Source organism: Diuraphis noxia, unplaced genomic scaffold (assembly GCF_037042655.1).
Source record: "Diuraphis noxia isolate RWA-SAM2 unplaced genomic scaffold, SU_Dnox_SAM2 contig0002, whole genome shotgun sequence".
NCBI classification, from domain to species: Eukaryota; Metazoa; Arthropoda; class Insecta; order Hemiptera; family Aphididae; genus Diuraphis; species Diuraphis noxia.
Genome location: NW_028301712.1, coordinates 56,039,758 through 56,060,342, shown reverse-complemented (window position 1 = coordinate 56,060,342; position 20,585 = coordinate 56,039,758). Strand labels below are relative to the sequence as shown.

The 20,585-nt window shown below is 29.4% G+C and overlaps 3 protein-coding genes across 6 annotated transcripts in view; 1 reads left to right on the top strand and 2 right to left on the bottom strand.

The window, feature by feature from the left end:
- Nucleotides 1–3,589: 3,589 nt before the first annotated feature.
- Art8 (Arginine methyltransferase 8) lies at nt 3,590–5,180 on the bottom strand. 2 transcript variants are annotated; one of them, XM_015515762.2, is made up of 3 exons: nt 5,030–5,180; nt 4,715–4,951; nt 3,590–4,587 (listed from the first exon to the last, which is right to left on the bottom strand). In XM_015515762.2, exons 1-3 carry the CDS (start codon nt 5,087–5,089, stop codon nt 3,820–3,822), a joined length of 1,065 nt encoding a protein of 354 aa, XP_015371248.2. In that variant the 5' UTR covers nt 5,090–5,180; the 3' UTR covers nt 3,590–3,819. The 2 variants fall into 2 exon arrangements, with proteins under 2 accessions (XP_015371248.2, XP_015371249.2); XM_015515763.2 differs by having other exon boundaries at nt 4,715–4,967; nt 5,030–5,154.
- Nucleotides 5,181–5,272: 92 nt separating this feature from the next.
- On the top strand, nt 5,273–9,586 carry ND-18 (NADH:ubiquinone oxidoreductase subunit 18). Its single transcript, XM_089220404.1, has 4 exons — nt 5,273–5,452; nt 5,554–5,716; nt 9,007–9,182; nt 9,249–9,586. Exons 1-4 carry the CDS (start codon nt 5,382–5,384, stop codon nt 9,427–9,429), a joined length of 591 nt encoding a protein of 196 aa, XP_089076530.1. The 5' UTR covers nt 5,273–5,381; the 3' UTR covers nt 9,430–9,586.
- A 1,863-nt stretch (nt 9,587–11,449) lies between these two features.
- Nucleotides 11,450–20,585, bottom strand: part of LOC107166914 (sodium channel protein 60E-like) — a 140,088-nt gene continuing 130,952 nt past the window's right edge. For all 3 annotated transcript variants that reach the window (XM_089220400.1, XM_089220402.1, XM_089220401.1), the window contains one exon: nt 11,450–18,518. In XM_089220400.1, coding sequence (XP_089076526.1) covers nt 18,137–18,518 — 382 coding nt within the window. In that variant the 3' untranslated portion in view covers nt 11,450–18,136. The remainder of the gene's footprint in view (nt 18,519–20,585) is intronic.

The following is a 20,585-nucleotide window of genomic DNA, read 5'->3' as shown; positions in this document are numbered from 1 at the left end:
TACCGGGAAATGATCCCCGTCACGACCCTTCAAGCTCAACGCTGTCAGCCATTATTCAATTATTCTTGTTCGGAGATCCGTGCGCGGCGTGCATGAGATCGACTGAATAGTGAATATAGGTAGCGATTATACCGGCGCAGTTGTCACTTGCCAGTTGCCAGAAACAGAACACTTCTGTAGTGTTCGGCGGTTTTGGTTGTCGTCGCTGTCAAGTAAATTATTGCAAAAAAAGTACCTAGGTATCATCAGCTATTATTAACTATACTACTTCCGATTATCTACTTATGGACTTTCAGTTTACGAATTCATTGATCTGGGCGATTATTACAGGTAAGATATTGTTGGTTACCGACTAGATAATATGTTCACCATATACACATAATATATATATACCCGCCGGTGACTGTGGCCTTTTTGTTTGTTTTATTATGGAGACCGTTAAAGCGTGTAATATACATATGCTGTTTATCAATTAGTGCTAACCTTTTGTCGTCCTCTGCAGGTTATACATAAACATATTATGTACTTTCGAACTGGCTAATGAGTATATCTACCTTTATGATGTCTGTTGCGAGGTATGGACAATGCGGTGTTATTTATTCGCCTTGTCCACGTGATATTCCTGCTGAAATCGATTTCTGGCGCACGTTCGGAGGAGCAGTCATGGCACAAACTTTAGACAATATATTAGCTGTGTTCCGGTTGAAGGGCTGCGGAACCAACGAGGATTGAGGGTTCATATTTTCACTGAAGAAGAACTCGAAGACGAGAGGAAAATACGAAACGTTATCGATGTCTAAGCGGCACTTTAATGTAAGAGTCACACGTGTTGTCAAGTTCAAATCGTTTTAAAGAATAATGTTTTTAGCTTAATTTGGGAATTATACGAGCATAATATGCTTAATGTACAGATCACGCCATTTAACGATGATTGCCTGTTATGTCGAACTAACTACATGGTGCACAACCTAAGTACAAGAGAATAAACATGAAAATTACAAGGCATTTAAATGTAAAGGATGGATGGCTAAAGAACTTTGTTCAGTAGGTGATATGTCTAAACATATAAACCTATACCTATATATATACAGTAATATATATATTTATTGTAAGTAAATAACTATGACATGACTATATGAGTGATCTTATGACAAAAACTAAAATTGAGGTTTCTGATGTTTTAGTCTCTTGTATGTTTAAAAACAAAAACTTACTATAAAATATAAATTATAATATAATATATTGAAATCCCCTAAAGTACATAAGTACTTTGTTAATTGAAGATAATTTAAAAATAACATTTTATTTAAAAAAATATCATTGAAAATTTAAATGCTGTCTTTTTATAACTAATGATAAGACGCAATGGCATAAATGTATGCTTATATTTCTGAGTTCCAGAGGGTTGTTCTGTTCTTTTTCCACACAAAAGTCTCACATTTTTTCAACATAATGTTGAATTTTAACGAGAATTGACTAGACTGAGAATTTTAAATATTGGAATACAATAAAAAAATAGGACACTGGTGGTACTTTTTCTTGAAATTTCTTTAACTTGTAATTTTGAGTACCTACTTATAGAATACTTCTTAGTTTTAAAACACAAAATAAAAACCATGTTACTTTTTGTTTATATGATGGTATTAAAATAGTTAAAAAAATGTAAACAGCTTTATAAGTTGAAACGCTTGAACTATGTAGCTTAAGAATTTAAAACCGTTTTAATGTCTTCATACAAACGTAGTAATTATAAATTTTTTAATTTATTTGTACCTAGCTATCTTATTTGTTAACTAAATATAAAAATACAATTCATTAGGTAATTAACTTAACACTTCATAATTAATAAAATTAAAATTATGAAATATTTCAGTAATTTCCAGCTAAAACATCTAAATCTGTCGAATCTAGTCGTGGAATTGTAATTCGTTTATCTATTTGACAGTTTTACAGATAAAAGTAGATGCTGTATTGAAAATATAAAAAACAAATATTCCAAAAATGTAATACTTTCCTATACAAAATATTTGTATCCCCTGTAAAATATGATCCATGACAGCTAGATTGTAGATTAAACTTCTAAAATCTTTCAACTTAGTGGGACTAAACTAAATAAATAGACTTGGGGTAGGTTTGAGCAATAACAAAAAAATTTAAATAATAACAAAAACAAATTTTTATCATTTGTAAACTAGAATAATAATTGAAGATGACAATAATTTTTTATATGCTATCTATCTGACAGGTATCAACTAAAATTATTTAAATATTGTTTTAATTTGATTATTGGAAAATATTCTCTGGTAATGATAATATGTTCACAAGTGCATTATGTTTGCAATCAAAATGTTGACTTTTTAAACAAGTATTAATTTTGGTTACATTGAAGTATAATTTGAATCACCATGTTTTTATTAATGGCATATATAAATAACCATATTACATAATAAATGCCCCCTTTTTCCTGTTTGAGTCGATAGCGCCGTGGGAACTGCTTTTGCATTACTTCTGCGATGTCATCATATTATAATAAATACCTAGATTTAAAAAATAAAACCCTGTAAAATGAAGGAAAATATTTGTGGTAAAATAGTAGATAAATTATAAATATCAAAAAGGTTAATAAGTTCCTATATTTTATTTTATGGTATCTTCTAATCAAGATAATTAGTACCTATTTTATATTTAATATATTAAAATTTAACTTGCCCACATTATTTAATTAATGGCTCATATCATATTCTCGGATAGTAATAAATAATAATATAATTAATAATGAGATACAAATTTAGTTTTATTGAACAATTATTGGGTCACTGTAAACTTTCTATAAACCATTTGTATAAGTACCTCAAATGTAAGAAAAAATTAGTATTCAATTTATATAAAAATATGTCTTTTTACACAGCATAATATGGATTATGAATACCACACTTTAATCAAGTTTGTAATATATAATTTAAACTTTAAAGTAATACAAATTATGAATGTTAATGCACATATTAAATGTATATTAATTTTATTATATCAATGAAAATTAACAGGTTAACATATATTTTTGAAACCTTATTTGTTTAAAAGGATAGCATGACATCTGAATTGAACCAATTTATCTGATTATTATATTCTCTAGATCTAGTTAATAGTTATGATTTATTCTTAATTGTAAGCCATTTTAAATTTATTTAAATAATTAAAAAGTAGTAGTGGTAGTGTTTTGTATTAATTGCATATTATGCAATGAACATATTAAATATAAATCTTATATTTTTAATGATTTGAAAAAAAAAAATGTTGGTATTAAGGTTGTAGCTAGATTTTGATTATAATCAAAAAAGATAAGTTTTAATGAAAAATTTGTTTTTATGAAGCGTTAATTAATATTTTAAAGAATACAAATTTATACGATTTATTGATTAATTTATATTATTGTAACTAACTCATTTATTTGTTTTTTAGGGATTTTAATGGGAATATGAAGAATAAGTCAAGCACAAAAATTATTCTTTAGTTATGTATCAGTAACATTCAATAAAATTGCCAAAAAAAATATTTATCTATGATAGGATACTAAAAATAAGAAAAAATATTGTTATTCGTTTAAATTTTTTTAGGCAGCATTTAGACAAAAACATTAACAAAGTTTATATCCGTTATTTTTTTTATTAAAGTTTAGATTAAAATCATTATCTTTAGGTAAATTACGTAAAAAATAAAATTTATCTTAAATTAACAGTCAGTTGTAATTTGCCCATTGTCATTTCATATTATTAAATAATTATATATATTAAAGAAAGTAATTAATGATCTGTCCCCACTTTAGTCATCAATACTTGAATCTTCATCATCTGAAATATTTTTTGTAGCGGATAAAAATGTTTTAATAATTTTACATTTTGTATGATTGCAATCACATGGGTTTGGATGTGTCTCATTTTGAGAGTCTAGCATTTCAAGATTAATACTGTAATGTCTTGAATTGGGACTGTTGCGTTGGAATTCTACATTGAACATTACAGCGTCACCTTCTTCTACTTCCATTTGTGTTGGCAATACTATGGTGGTCTGTTTCCAATGTGTTATCGGCGACGAAGGTGAAGTGCTCAGAGTGGTATCAGTAATTGGGAACTGTACATCAAACCAAAAACAAACTCCTTGATAAATTCCACTCTTTTCAACAATAGTTATATACCGTTGGGCAGTGATTTTATCAAGCTGATGTGGTTGACAGTCCTTAAGATTAAATTTTACAATGGGATTGACATCATGAGCGAGCATATTCTCAACTTGTATGTTCATGATTTTTGGTTTATTTAAGTATAATCTCCGCAAGGCTTTTGCGAATGATCTCATTTTAATCCCACAGACATTATCCCACTCCGAATAGAGATCTGGTAATGCACACGGAGAAGCATAGAGCGTACAATGAGATGGAAACATCAGGCCGTCTGGTTTTAAAAACTTGTCTCGCGCCACGATAACGCTGTCCAACATGCTCTCGTGCAACATGTAAAATCCCATCCATTCAGAAACAATAATGTCCACCTTACAGGGTAGTGTGACGTCCTCCACTTTGCTGTAGACCACCTGTTAATGAAAGCGTGATTAGAAATGATAAGAAATAATACGCGCGCCAAGGTGGAATGAAATTAATCCACCTTGACGCGCGCTCCAGTAGTTATTATTTATTATCGTTGTTGATATATATACACACTTCGATAGTATCTGAAAAATGGTTCTCGGCGACTAGCTGTCTGGCTATCTCAGCTGTCTTGCTGGCTTCGACCGCAAACACCTTAGAGGCTCCAGCCTGTGCACAGAATATGGATAGTATTCCGGTGCCTGCTCCCACATCCAACACGATTTTACCCTCGAACACCGAGCGACTGGATAGGATAGCATTTTTGTAGGTCTCTGTCCTAGCTGAGTCCTGTATCATTAATTTGTGAACCTGAAAAGTACACAATCTTCAGTGAGAAAGTGAGAACACTCTAAAATCTGCGTGTGTTCTATGAGGATTTGAATTTACCTCTAGATCACCATAACTGGAAAAATAAGTGTCCGTGTCCATATCAGTTATTTCAGTCATGATAGAAAAATGCTATTAGAATCGTTGTTTGAAAATCTGCGCGCGTGATATTTATAACCTGCAAAATTTGGTAAGTAGGTTAAGGTAAATAAGGTAATCTTATCTCAGCAGCAGCTGTGTGGTAGAGGCGTTATCAGCAACCACACTAATCACTAAATGCTATTGCTATTTGCTATCAGAATATGTACAACGGAGTACGTCGTATTTCGACTGCCAGAATTTCAGCATCTAGAATTTTTTTTTTCGCGACCCTTTTGTGTTAAACATTAAAAAATAAAATTCAAATATTAAAATGGCTTTTAATTTTCTGAAACAATCTGCAAATAATGTTATCAGAAACGCGGTTGTTCCCTCGTCAACGTCGTAAGTAGTATCATCCGATACACCCGATTGAAATGAATATTAGACGTTTTTTGCTTCCTAGTGCCTTTATAATTTTTCACGTTATTATGTTTATTGTACAGGGCTATCAGAGGACTGTTTACTGGTGCTGTCCGATTAGCTAAAGAAGACAAGGGATTAGAAAAAGTTTATACCAAAAAAGAGTCGCTCTTGTTGGACACCAATAATGTCATTGGAAAGACGTCTGACACTAGTGTTCAGAATTATATTGAGGTCGACAGCAAAGTATGTGACATTAAAATTATACTAAAACTGTAGGAATATAAAGTAAAATATGTATGGATTAGTATCCAAGTCACTGTTATTCAGAGATTGATGTGATAATTAAGTTTATGTATGCATATTAGATCTCAACATAAATGTTATCTTAAGCTGGTATTACTTAGATTTGTCATCATTGATTAGCAAATACTTCCCTTAGATGTTAATCAACTTTTTGTGGATTTTTAAGAATCAGAATAATAACAGCTCTTGAAACTAAATAAATTTATCAATTTACATATGATGAGTACAAAAGCAACTTGAAAGGTGATTGAGGCTTTCCACCTTCTATATTAAAACTAACACCTACAACAATTTGTATTTTAATTGAAGTTTAATCTATACTAGCTATTTAATGTACTTAATTCAGTAAATGTCGTTTGAAGATATTACTTTCTCAAGTTTAAATAATGATTCATTGATGTATTTTCTATAGTAGTAATCAGAATATAATAAATTACTGTAATCATTTCAATTTGTCTATAGTTTGTACCAAATAAGAGCGCACCAAGTCGATGCATCCACATGACCCCCAGACCCCCCTGGCTGAGTCTATTCACTCTTGTCATTGGTCAACGTTAGTCCAAGCATGGGTTTCAACTGATTTACGTGCGCTACCTGGTGTACTCTTATTTGGTACAGATTATAGAATATAGTCAATACTTAATAGTAGTTATTTTTTTATAAATTCACAATATTGAATTGACAGTTATAATTATAATTAACAACAAAATATACTTAAAAGGCATATAGCAATAGATATATAGCAATATTCTTAAAAATCAGAGCCCCCACGAGTCTGATTATATAAATATGAATAGACCCTGCAAGTAAAAAACTGAAATTGTTTCCATGATGATGAGTTTGATAATGAGTAACCAACTTATAATAATAATATGTATTTATAATGCCTATTTATTAATTCTTCTAATCATTAAATATCTTTCTTGAGTTTAAATTTTTTTTGATTAATCACTTAATATGTTTTATTTAAAAGACAATGTGCTGATTATTAGATTGTACTGTTGGTTAAAGTACATAATAAGAGTAAATATTCCATAATATAATTAAAATAAAATTTGTAAGTATAAACATATTAATATTTTAAATGATGGAAGCATATAAATATTATATAGTATAATAATATAAACTTTAAAGTATAATTATTATTCAGTTCTCTTAAATATATACATAAATAAAAAGAATAGAGAAAGATGATTATTATCGTAATTGAATAATTAGAAATATATATTTTTATGTAAAATAATGAATTATATCTTAAACATTTATAATTTGAATCGAATGTTAAATTTATATTATATTATAAAACTATTTTATTATTAAATTATTAACTACAATAAAAACTATAATATAAAAAAAATATAGAATTTGAAGATGTATAATATTATTATGTACTTACCAGGACACCTGTGCTGCTTTACCTTCTACTAAGTTGACAATACTATATTAAAATAATAATGACTAGTGCATAATGATTTTCGGAAAGTCCAAAAACAGGTTTGCTAATCTTTATTATCTGAATAAGAGTTTTTGTATACAATGTACACATTCATATTAACCTAAATCATAGGGGCGCCCACAGTTGTGTGTTAGTTTGTGATTCTTTTAAATTAATTTATATAAGTCTTACTTGTCTTCCATACTATAACTATACTTTTATGCATTTTACTAATGTAATGTAATATATCACAATGTATAAAGATTAAATTTACAATTTGCCATAAATCAGAAGATATCTGTCATGAAATATCAATTATTTAAAAATGACAGGTTTGTGGGAATTCAATATATTTTTGTTTATTATTACACAAATTAAAATGAATAATGTTTATAAGTCTATATTAATTATTATTATTATTTATTTTAAATAATGATTACCTGTGCATTATATTATTAACCTATAATTGTTGGATACCATACAAACGCACATGGCAAATTTTCATTAAATATTCATTTATCTATAAATTCCTGAAGTATTGTCATTGGATTTTACAACAAAATTAAAATATTAAATTATACTAGTTTTATTTTATCAAATAAATATATTTATGTCTAGCTAATAATTATTAACAGAGTTTTGGTATTAGCTTAACTAAACATATTTTTTTTTGGACACAATAAGTATTTTTATTATTTTTTTGAATTTCTCAAGAATTTTTTAAAATTAAAATTTTCTTATAACTGAATAGCAAATATTTTATGTGGTGCAGTCAAAACTATTTTCAATAAAATTTTAATTTAATATAGATTCACTATAGAATGACACAATAAAAATGTACTTTTTAGTTATTTTGACTAAAAACTAATTAGTTCCACTATCTATAAAATAATTTGACAAACAGAGTATAAAAGTTAATTATTTACCTTGTATTGTGTTTTCTGTTACTTTCTATTATTAAAATTCGAAAAATAAATAAAGAATTTATTTAGAAAAATTCATATTATGTCAATTCTTAGTATATAAATATTTAAATGTGTTTATTATTAACTCAAACCGTAGACTAATATGTAATTATATCTTTATTTCATTTTAATACAATTGCATAGCTAAAATTTAAATAAAATAATAATTTATATAAATAATCATGATTAATTTTATAAAAAAAATTGAATGTAAATAATTATAATATAATTATGTACCTATAATAATTTTAGTAATAAATTGTCATAAAAATGTGTTAAACTTCAGATTAAAATTAGAATTAAATAATTACATCAGCTGTAACATGATTATAAAAATTTTATTCAATACATTATATTGATAATTTTTATTATTTTGCTTCATCCAATTTTCAAGTTAGCTATTGTATTTACCAACTGCCTAATTTTAATTTTTTTGGGACACAAGTTATATGCATCCATTCAAAATATGTATCTTACCTTTTTGTCAGCAACTTGATATTTGCTCTTAAAAATCTTTAATGCATGTAGTTTTAAGAATTTAATTAAACATGAAATATTAATCTTATATAAAATAAAATAGGCATATTATATTATATATTACTATATTAGTATCATATTCTAATTCTTTTTAATAATGAAAAAAAAATAATATGTATTCAATTAATATTTATTTTTATACTATATCAGTTTTATAGTAAAGTATAATTTGTATTTCAAATGAGGTAATAGACAATAGTCTGTACCTATCCTATTTGTAAAGTATGCCAATTTTAAATTTTGTTGATGAACTGTGTCATAATTGTATTTTTTTGAATTTTCTTAATATTTAGTTAGATTTGAGTTCTGTTACTGGTGTACCCGAAGAACATGTCAAAACTCGTCTGGTGAAAATCAGCAAAGCTACCAAAAATGTTATGCAATCCGGTACTGATAATACTCACAATTGGGTGATGGAATTTGACAACAGAGAGCGTTGGGAAAATCCATTAATGGGTTGGACATCAACGTATGTATATCTTTTTTGCTAAATATTATTAGTTTATTAACATAATAAGATTGTTTCTATTTTTAGTGGTGATCCATTGTCAAACATGAAGTTAGAGTTTGGTGAAAGAGCCGATGCCATCAATTTTTGTGAGAAAAATGGTTGGAAATGGTACTTGGAAGCAGAGCAAAAGAGCAGGCCCATAAGATCTAAGTCTTATGCAAATAACTTCTCATGGAACAAACGTACAAGAACTTCTACCAAGTAAACATACAAGATGTTTGTGTTATAAATTTATAATAGTTAAAATAATAACTGTAAAAAAAACATATATATATTTAATTATCAATGTAAAACTCATACTATAGTGTAAACTAGACACAGAATTTTTATAGGGTATAAAATATAAAACTAATTTGTTGAAATTTGTGTTAATTTTTTTTTATTATATTTTAACAAAAAAAATCAATGTACAAAATGTCAAAATATAATATATCAAACGTAACTGTCTAAGAGTTATAAATATTGAAAATACAAGAACAAATATATGACAAAAAGATGATTATAATAATAATAATAATAATAATAATCACAATAATAGTTGTTTTATTGAAACAGTAATTTCAAAAGTACAACGTTCAAGATCTTGATAGCACTATTATCGTGAATGATTTGAACATGATATTATTTCATATGTATTAACTAATAATTGTATTTGTACATATTTCAAACTATATAAATATAATTTAAATAAAATAATAATTTGAACGACTATCTCAAACCATAAGCAAGAGTGCAGTTATAATAAGTTTGATAATTTTAAAAACTTAACTAGGAATAAAAAAAGGTTTAAAAAAAAATCTTCCTAGGTATATAATAATATTGCTATGCATACTCTGATACTCACAAAGTCACAATAGAGATGAGACACTTTTTTCAAAAATTAAGTCGTAGGTTTCTAAAATTACTATTTGTGTGTGTATAGTATCATAAATACAATTTATATTTATTGTTATTAATTATTTTTAATCCATATTTTTTATTTTTTATTTATTATTAATTTTAAATATAAACAAATATGTAAAATATCAAGTCCACCAGGATTAACATTTGCATTTCACATTAAGTAATTGTAATCCTATATATAGGTTGGTACCTACAAAACCTAAAAGGCGGATGATGCTAACATTAATTTTATAATTCAAGTATTTAAATACCTATTTGAAATAATTTTAACAAGTAGGTATTTGTATTATTATTATTATTATTATTATTATTGTTATTATTATTATGACAGTAAAAGTATCTCGTTGAAATCATTGAAAAAATAGAACCTATGTAACTAAAATCGAGGCACAGTGGTAAGGCCTAGGCACTAGGTATATGTGTATAAATCTGTAATATTATGTACATTATTTAGGTAGTATAATATTAGTATACAGTTTATCGTTATTATTATAATATTAATAATCTACATGACTAGGTTATTCAATCTTAACAAGTTACACTCTATGAAGCTCTTCTATTCCGTTGAAAGTAGTACGCGACCGAAAAATAAATATTATATCATATTGTCCGCCGACCCTTTGTAAAAGAAAAAAAATACAAACAATTCATAAACAGTAAACGTATAAATAATAACAACACCATTTTGGTACGAACTTTTGTGGTTTGGTGACAAGGGGTGGTTATAAGAGTATTATGGCGATATTATTATATTTTCAGTATATATAATATTTATTTTACATAATAATATATTATAAAACGTTGACATTTACAAAAATGATAAATCTGATGGCGGAGGGCACATAATTTACGTATATTATTATTATTGCATATTATGGCAATTGCTTTTGTGTATAATATTATGCTTTAATACAATACCTACGCGTACTTACGCCTCGAGTTGAAAAGTCGAGTTGCGTTCCTACTATCCTACTTACACATATCCATTGTTTTACTCTAATATTAAACGAACAGAAGGATGACGTGACGTAATCGAGAATGTAATTTTATTTTTTTTGCGACCAGTAAATAAATGTGCGTAAAAAAAAAAAAAACGAATGTTAATCATCACCAAATCCGACAATAGTACGTTTTCACGGTGTTATTACATACTACACAATTATAATAATAATATTACCTATGCACAATAGTCAATTATTATTATAATTATTAATTATAAATTTCGGCGGTGGTTTACGATATTAAAATATTTTTTACTGTGTTATATATTATGCTATTTGGTGGGTCCGCCAAGAAGTTCTATGTCTTCATATTGTATAAAAGTCTTATAGATTTATATTTAGAAAAAAATACGTAAAATTATACATTAATTATTACAATTACACCTATGTATAATATCATACAATATGTGTATCACGCTAACCGATATGTTAATTTAGAATATCTCATCGTAGGAGATTAAAAATAATCTATACGAAATGATGGAATTTGAATATAAAAAGAAAGAAATAAGTCGACCAAAGTTTCAGTGAACTTTTAAAACAAAATTCTCCCGGAAACTCGAGTGCACAAACATTGACATTGTTACAAGTTATATCTTATAATATGTATATCTATATATTTTTTATTACACAAAACACATTACGTATAATTACGATCAATACTAATCATATTATAATTAATAGGCATTATGTGTGTTCGTTATTGTATCGATATTGCTAATTTTCGATTCAATTATTCGTACACAGATTATTGTTAATATGATTTTTAGATTTTTTCGATTTTATAATTTTTTTTCCTCGACGCGTTCGTCGATTCTTCTTATTATCTAAATCATTATTTCCCGTAGGTCATTATTAAAAATTAAAAAATTAAAACCTTAAAATTACGACGCAGGCAAAAGAACGTCAATATTAATGAATATAATAATATTATTAAGTTAATGTCGGTAATAATAAATTGTTTACGCTTCAATATAATACATAATATTAATGGAACATTATATCATTATTATTATGTACGTTCATGCTCGGCTAATATATATACTAATTACACACATAAAATACGCTAAGTTATTGTCTGTTTGTAAAACATCGGTAAAATCTCGAGTCGCAATTGCTGTACGAACACGGCCACACCCCGCCACCACCACCGCAAATCATAAAATATGTTATCCGAATCGATCGACGCGAATTTTTTGTCGTTCCTTGATGTTTGGGGAAAAATTTTTGCCTCGACCCGGTGACGATATCGAGACATCTGGAGTTGGCCATCGGTTATAATATTATAATATCGATGGTATTATTATTGTTATTAATATATTTTATCTTATTCTCAATAAATCGCCAAACCCACATCGCGTGATACATACCTACAAAGCTACAACAACAATAATATTACGAATTTACGACAAATTAACAGTAAATGGTTGGCATCTACGATACCGAGAAAGGCATATGGGCTGCATAATATTTTAATCGCCAATAGACGCATACGTCCTGTTGCAGGGTATGTACGGGCAATTTTTATAATATTGTAAACGATTACGAAAATAAATAGTGGAAAAAGTGATTTATGGGCCCATTTATTAATTGTATTAATACGACAGGAACACGTGTACGACGTAACGCTTAATAATTACCCGCAACATTGTACAGTGATAATATTTTGTCCGAATCGCTTGATTATCGCACACTGTGCCTCACTATCACGTTTGAAATTACCTGTACGACATAAATTATTATTATTAGGAGAGTAAATATTATTATATAATATTTTATCAAATCGTCACGAACGCTCACCAACAACCGTCTCAAGCCATGGACCGGGCACGAAGATTTGCAAGCGCCCACCAACAACCCCTCCCAAGATGGATATGGTTTTGCGCGGGCAAGCCCCCGAATCAGAAAAAAATTCTTTACATGATATTATAGTGCATAGAATAAAGAAAAATATACGCCATTATTACAAATAAAATTAATAAGTATGCTGATTAGTAGGACGCGACTAGAATTTAGACCTTTGAAATATAAAGTTGCCACGATGCTCCGTATTATCTTTGTGCCACGGATTGATATAGAGCGCACAGTGAAAAATGTCAATTTGTCTAATGCTTATCGTAATATTATCATATAATTTTTATTTTTCTAGTCAAGAAGGGTTTCCATATTATTATTTTACCAAGTCGAGACCGTTTTTCTCCACGCCCATCTCTAACACGGCGCCGCGCACACATTATTCGTATTGCCCTCGACGCGTCGCCACAACTGTCTGTATGTACCTATTCTAATTATTGATAACTCATGACGCGTGGAGTGCCTTTTCACTGAACAGAAAAATACAAAATATTATTATATTACGAAAATGCGAGCACGTGATCGACTATTTCGTGTCGAAACATTATTTTCTTTTGACGCGATCTCGCCACATTTTTGTCGAGAGGTCGGTACGTTTGTACGAGGGACGCAACCGATAACGATAATAAGCTACTTTTTTAAAATTTTGATGGCGGTATATTGTTAATCCATTAGTGTTGTATGCTTTATAATTTTTATTGTTTACCAGAAACCCAGTTTCATTTATTTATGGAAATGTTTTCCGCCGTCAAAGCGATCGATTTTGGTTGGGAACCGTCGATGTCGCGACGATGATCACGGTTCACGCTCAAAAACAATAATAATTATTTTTATAGTAGATGATAATAATTTGTACACAACTACTCGCTAGATTAAAAATGATTTACTTATACAATGTTAAATGTGGCCGTTTCGATCATAATTAGGTTTTTATCTGTACTGACGACAAAATACATTATGTGAGTACTGAGTTGTATAGTACTATTTAACGTCTCTACTCGTAAATAGTTATTTCTCATTACCACGATTCACAAAATAGTATTTATTTAATCGTGATCATTACCAAAACACGTATCCCACGACGACGATTAATAATAATAATATAATTGGATGGCGCGAGGGTATGGTAAAATTAACTTCTTTCGGTAAATGAAAAATACCTCGAGAAATACGATTCATTTCTGTATTCAATGTAATTGATTTTTCATTCATCACTGCTAGTTTGGAGATAATGATCAAATACGTATAAAAACTTTCTCGTTTACATGACTATATATTTTGAAAATACAAATTACTTAGGTATAATAATACCATACAACGATAGAAGATAGCGTGATAAGCAGTCGAAAATGCTGAAAATGAACACATAACATTCCCTTTTATTTGCACAACGTCCAATTAATGAAAAACGTTTAAGTTTTTGAACTGTCGACACGATCCCGTTATATTTTTATAATTTATAATATATCAATATGTTATGGGTGTGCGAGTGAGTGAGACGAGTTAGTCGTTTCGTTACCTATAAAATATGGTTATTTATACGTTTGTACCTATACCTAATTTTAATTCTATTTTACACGTATGCAGGTTGTACATAGGTCGGTACCTAATATTGAAATTATCTTTATTACAATGGCCAGCGAAAAGTTTGCGTATTGCCGTACAAAATAAGCGTATTCTAGTTTTCTATAATTTTTAGTAGTCAGTCTGTTTTTGTTGTTTTTTTTTTGTCAAATAATAATTATTATTGCGTATTATACTATAACCAATATTAAATAGGAATACATGCATGACTCATTTAAACGAATCAGCCAATATCCCTTAACATTTATATAATATTATTTAATTTTTTTTTATATTTATTTAGTGTTTATTCATATAAAAATGTATGTGACACATACGTCCCTAAACTATTCGAAATAATAAATTGTTTATAGGCGTAGGACATACAGTGTAGGCCGTAGGGTATACCTCTTAGCCACTGTCTTGTAATGTTTAGATGGTAACATCTACATTATTAATATAGTTTATCTACTAATTAATTTTTAATTTTAATGTTTGTATATAAAAAAAAAAAAACAATTGCACTCCTATATTACACGTATAAAAAAATTTAGAATAATTTTTCGTATAATATTAATAATGACATTTGTTAGTAAAATAATCAACTGTATAATTAAATTTACACGATAATTTACTTGAACAACTTGAAATGTTCTGTAAGTTATGCACCCGATACAATGATATTTTATTCGTAAAAATCAATCAATACAATAAAAAATTCAAAAGCTAGTATATTTTCAACGAGCACCTATAGATTTCGTTATATTATAAACTATAGTTGCTAGATATGTATATAATATTATTTTAATATATATGCATACCTAATATATATAATATAATATGTCTACTTCACAAATCTATAAAAATATCATGAACACGAATCTATTTGGAATTTAGTTTAATATAGCGTATAACACCTAATAAAAGTATGAAGACGTTAAACGTTGAGCTTTTCACTAAAAGTAAGAAATTGATAAATGTTATAACACAAGAGTGTTGAAAAGTCCAAGTTTCTTGGTTTATTATTATTATATGTCACAACTTATAATAGTTATAAATGTATAACTACTTATAACTAGTGTGTAACTTTACACACGGTTTAAGGGGGAAACGACAAGAATAAAAAAACGAATACTAGTACTACTGGTTGTAGTCGGTCAAATATCCCAATTATTATAAAATATTTTCATTGGAACGACGATTAGCGCACTGTCTTAATGACCAATATAGGAGCGATATCTAAAACGTATAGATACTTGCGAAAAATTAGTGAAAACAAAGAATAGAGTAGAATTGGAAATGCATAAATTATGAATATTATTTCTATCACTCTTCGCTCCTATTTGTGTTATTTGAGTAGTGTGCCTAGACAGTGTGTATACATTTTGTATTTTAACGTGTAGTTTAGTACCTATTCCGTGAACTCTCAATATAGGTATTGTGAAATACAATTAATAGTTTACCTACTATAAATCCTAAACGATTTAAATCAAAGTATATACAAGTTATTGTCAAATAAATCATTTTCTTCTTCTAATAGTTAAAATAACAAATAATTTGTTAAATAAATATAGTTGTATTTATTTGTATAATATATGTTTCAGACAAATCGCAACAAATATGTAGAATAATAGAATGTCTAAAATCCTATATGATACATTTTCTATTAACTTCAGTTATTTTTTAAATAAAGTTTTTATAATAATTGACTCATGAACCTATCTTACATGTATAATAATATGGTACCTATATGTATATAGTATATTAGAAATTGACTTAATCGTGGCGTTAGTTAATAAAATCGTAAAAAGTAAATGTGTAAAAAGAACTATGATTAAATTACCTAGTCTATTTATCGACAGAAAAAAAAAATAATCACTTTTAATAAATATTTAATACCTACGAAGTAAAAATAGACAGTCAAGCCAAAGGCAACGAGTGTGTAATACAATATTATATACGCGACCGTGGTAAGCGATACATTTAAAACGTCTCCTCCAAATGTTAACATAATAGTTGTTTTTTAATATAAAATAATCCTCGTGGTAAACTTTTTATTTATTTTTATTTTTTCTATAAACATCAAGCGTAAGATCAGAGCGTACACGTTGTACATTATTATTATTGTCTATACCGAACAATGCGGTTTAGCCGAGTGCATGTAATAGTAATTATTGCAGAGTTGTTTTGAGTGCGTTGTGAATATTCAAAAGTCATAATGGAAAACCGCTGCGGGAGGCGTGAGTCGAAGTGTGGTATAGGGTGGAATTGAAAGTTTACGCGAACCACATTGTTACGAGTTCTGCAGTCGCTGCGCAACATAATATATATATATTATATATACGTTTTAAAGTAAACGCACAACTGGCACAACCGTTTATAATTGACTGCCGAGGTCTGATCCGATTTATATACATAGTAGTGATATAATAATACAGTTACTAATTAGTAGAAAAAAAAAAAAACTGGAAACAAAAACAAAATGTGACGGACAATACGAGTAATTCGCGTAGAAATTATTGTGCTCGCTGTTTGCCCGATGTCCGATCACCGTCGATTATCCCCTCCACTTGGCGGTGAATAATATTGGATAGGTACTATAGATCCGCCTTCTTCGCCACCACGTATGCATAATATACGTGAGTGGGGACGTGAAAATTCCCAAAACGATGGAACGTTCAACGGGATTTATCGACCGGAAAACGAGAAAACCGCGACGACGAATTACCTACGACACACGTGTGGCATATTAAATTACGCATTACACGCAATGTTACCGATTATAATATATTATTGTATTATCGCAATGTATGTTTTTTAGTTGCGTTATTCGATGCCGGCGAGACGGATGTGTTTTGTTTTCGATTATAATTTCGTGAAATCTTCAACCCAACGACAACGTATCTGGTGCACCAAGTCACGCGCACCCACAATAGCAGCAACACCTTCAACGCTTATAGGTCAAATCGTTACTCATCCTAGACACACTATCAGCTATCAACTGTTCATAAATCTCTGATCATTTTTGAAGTTTGCATGAACTGTTCCAAGTAGGATTGTCTCTCAAGTGACGATATTATATCGTGGGCAATATATGGGTTAAATTTCCACGCGGGTGGTTTTATAAATCGGAAACACTAGGTCTTATACTAACCTATTTTATGCGATGACGTCTCTTAATTACTATAAACTCGGTTTCACTATAATACGATCGTCGGTCTGTGTCGAGTTTCACGTCTAATACAAGAGCGATTTTTGCGGCGAAGGAATTGTGACGTGTGGGTGGGGGTGGTGGATCGGGGTGGACTGTACACCACACCGCTTGTACATACAATAAAACCGAAGCCGCCGTGTGCGGACGAAAACGATGACGATGATAATAATAGTAATACTAAATAATAATAGTAAAAAATAACAATAACAACAATAACAACAACAACAAACAAACAACAACAAACAACAACAACAACGACAACGACAACGGCTCCGGCGGCATAGTACCTATATAATAATCTTTGTGTATTGTGTATAATATAGGTTGGGTAAATGATATTTATAGTATTATAAGTGCAGTTATTACAATAATTCCCATCAGCTGTGTGGCCCCTCAGATGTCCTGTGAACCAACGCCTTGTGTTGTACGATTTTCGCTTCACTCGCCCGTCGGAAAGCCAACCGTTTGTTGTGCGCCGTCGGGCCGACCTGCTGTTGCACATTTGACGCCGGTAATGGTTTCGCGTTGCACGCGCTTTCTGGCGACGCATCCGTTATGGTGATGCTCACGTTGGCCGCCGCCTGTTGCTGCTGCTGCTGCTGTTGCTGAAGTAGCTGGTTTTTCTGTTGCTTCCGGTCCACGCACCCAGACGCAACGTCGCCGCCTTCGTCCAGCGACAATGGCAGCAACGTGTTCGGTTTGGCCTCGGGCGACGGTTCACTGATCGTGATGTGCACCGGGCCGCCACCTCCTTCCACGCTGTAAGGTTCAAAACAGATCCGTCAGTAATAAGTCCACGATGGCAGACAGTACATCCACCTCGTACTTATTAGGGACGGTCGCAACATATCTATCCCTCCCAATAGCCCGATTTTGGTACAAATAATGGTTAATTATTACTCAATGATGGGATGAGGCCAAATGCAGAGGTGGACAAAAAATAATTTGATAAGTCAAGTTAAACCGAGGACCTATTAAGAGCCCTTCGGAGCGCGAGACCATCATCCACATTGTCTTACACCGCCACTACACCTTAAAATTGTATATGTGACTTCTGTTCCTCTAAGAATAATATAAATCGATATCACCTGTCGATTTAATGAGCGCCATAAATTGGTAATATTTTGATATTTAAATCTATATAACATAATATATAGGAGATACATGAGTCCGTCCAAATATGTAATCTCAAGTCTGCCTCTACGTGCCAAATTTGAGAGCTAATTTTTTTTTTTTGTGCGAGGTTTGGGCGTATAGTAGTCCATCGTTAATAGTTTGGATTGTAAATTGTCCACGTTCAAACAATATGCCGTGCACGTACAATTAAGGAACCCATTAGTATAAAATGGCTGTAATTTTATAATGAGATACCCTACAGGAAAAATGAAACCGCAACAACAGTGTAGCTAAATCACCTATCCGAAACGCCGTGTAATAATTTGTTATATTAAAATGTGCTACGTAATATCCAATTGCTTATAATTTATTGTTTAACACAAATTGTATTTCATACAAGGGCGAACGAAGGGGTTTTTTGGCGGTTTAACCCCCCCCCCCCGAAATAGCAGGTAAAAAAAATAAATTATCTGACCCGCAAATGTATTACTAATAAAATTTCAAAAAAATTAAAATAAATTATTAGTTATTAAAAAGTTTCCCCTCTTCTGTGGTTTGTAAATTAATGTATACAGTAAAATTACCGTTAAAATGTATGATAAATATGACAGTATGTTATAACTTATTAATAACTGATCGACATCGGTGGCTGCCAATTCGATGATGTACGTAATGTAGACAGATGACGAGTGTAATTACCGTCTACGGGAAATTCGCAACGACCCGTCTTATCTAGAATCTAGATAATTCTAGAAATAATTGTATCATTGTTCAATAATCAATATAATAAAAAAACCTAGTCGTATAGATCTTGTTTTATAATTAAAATTAAATTGACAAATTTTAATAATTAATTATTAATCTATGATATGTAATATGTATATGTATAATGTATATAGTATAAGTGTCTAAAATAAATAGTAAAAGTTTAATACAGTATGAATAATATGATATTTACGAATACCAACTTTAAATTTTTTCAACCCCCTCCTTCCTGCGTTCGCCCCTGATTTCATAGTATGATGATATATTTACATTGTTTGTGTAATTTTATAAATAATGAAAACACTATTTAATTACATTAAAAAATATCCTAGTATGTCTTTTGAGATAACGAGAAAATTTACCCAACGGTTATAACTTTATAAGTTATAATCGTTATAAGCTCTGGGTCGTAAAAAGGCAAAAGTTGTATCTATTTCAGTATTTATGGTGCTATTGGTTTATTTCAGAAGATAAAAAAATCTCTTGAAAATTGAAAAACCATTGTTACAATTGAATTGGTATGATGGTACACGAAAATTGCTTAGATGTTGTGAGCTAGAACTTTGAATAAAGCCCAAAATTATTTAATTACGCTTTGATTTATAAAATTATTTTGATATTAAAAATAGGATAGTATGAAAATACTTAATTATTTATATGTTATAGCATTTTAATTAAAAAATAAAAACAATCTTTTGATTATTTTTAATTTTAAATAATCAATATGGACTTAATTAAAAAACACATACATTTAAAAAATAATAAAATATAACACTGCTTACTATAAATAGTTTTATTATTGAGTTACTTTTTAATTGATAGGTACTTATTTTCTAAACTATATAACTTGCATTAATAGAGTTTTTAACTATTTTTTGTATAATATTTTTTCTTGGCATAAAGTGACGAGTTGGGGGCTCCACAATATGATTCCCCTAAAAATGA

Coding starts and splice junctions, on each gene's coding strand:
- ND-18 (XM_089220404.1), top strand. CDS start 5,382: ATGGCTTTTAATTTTCTGAAACAATCTGCAAATAATGTTATCAGAAAC. Junction 5,453..5,553: donor GTTGTTCCCTCGTCAACGTC/GTAAGTAGTATC, acceptor TTTATTGTACAG/GGCTATCAGAGGACTGTTTA. Junction 9,183..9,248: donor TTAATGGGTTGGACATCAAC/GTATGTATATCT, acceptor TTCTATTTTTAG/TGGTGATCCATTGTCAAACA.
- Art8 (XM_015515762.2), bottom strand. CDS start 5,089: ATGACTGAAATAACTGATATGGACACGGACACTTATTTTTCCAGTTAT. Junction 4,952..5,029: donor CCAGTTATGGTGATCTAGAG/GTAAATTCAAAT, acceptor TGTACTTTTCAG/GTTCACAAATTAATGATACA. Junction 4,588..4,714: donor ATTTTTCAGATACTATCGAA/GTGTGTATATAT, acceptor TTTCATTAACAG/GTGGTCTACAGCAAAGTGGA.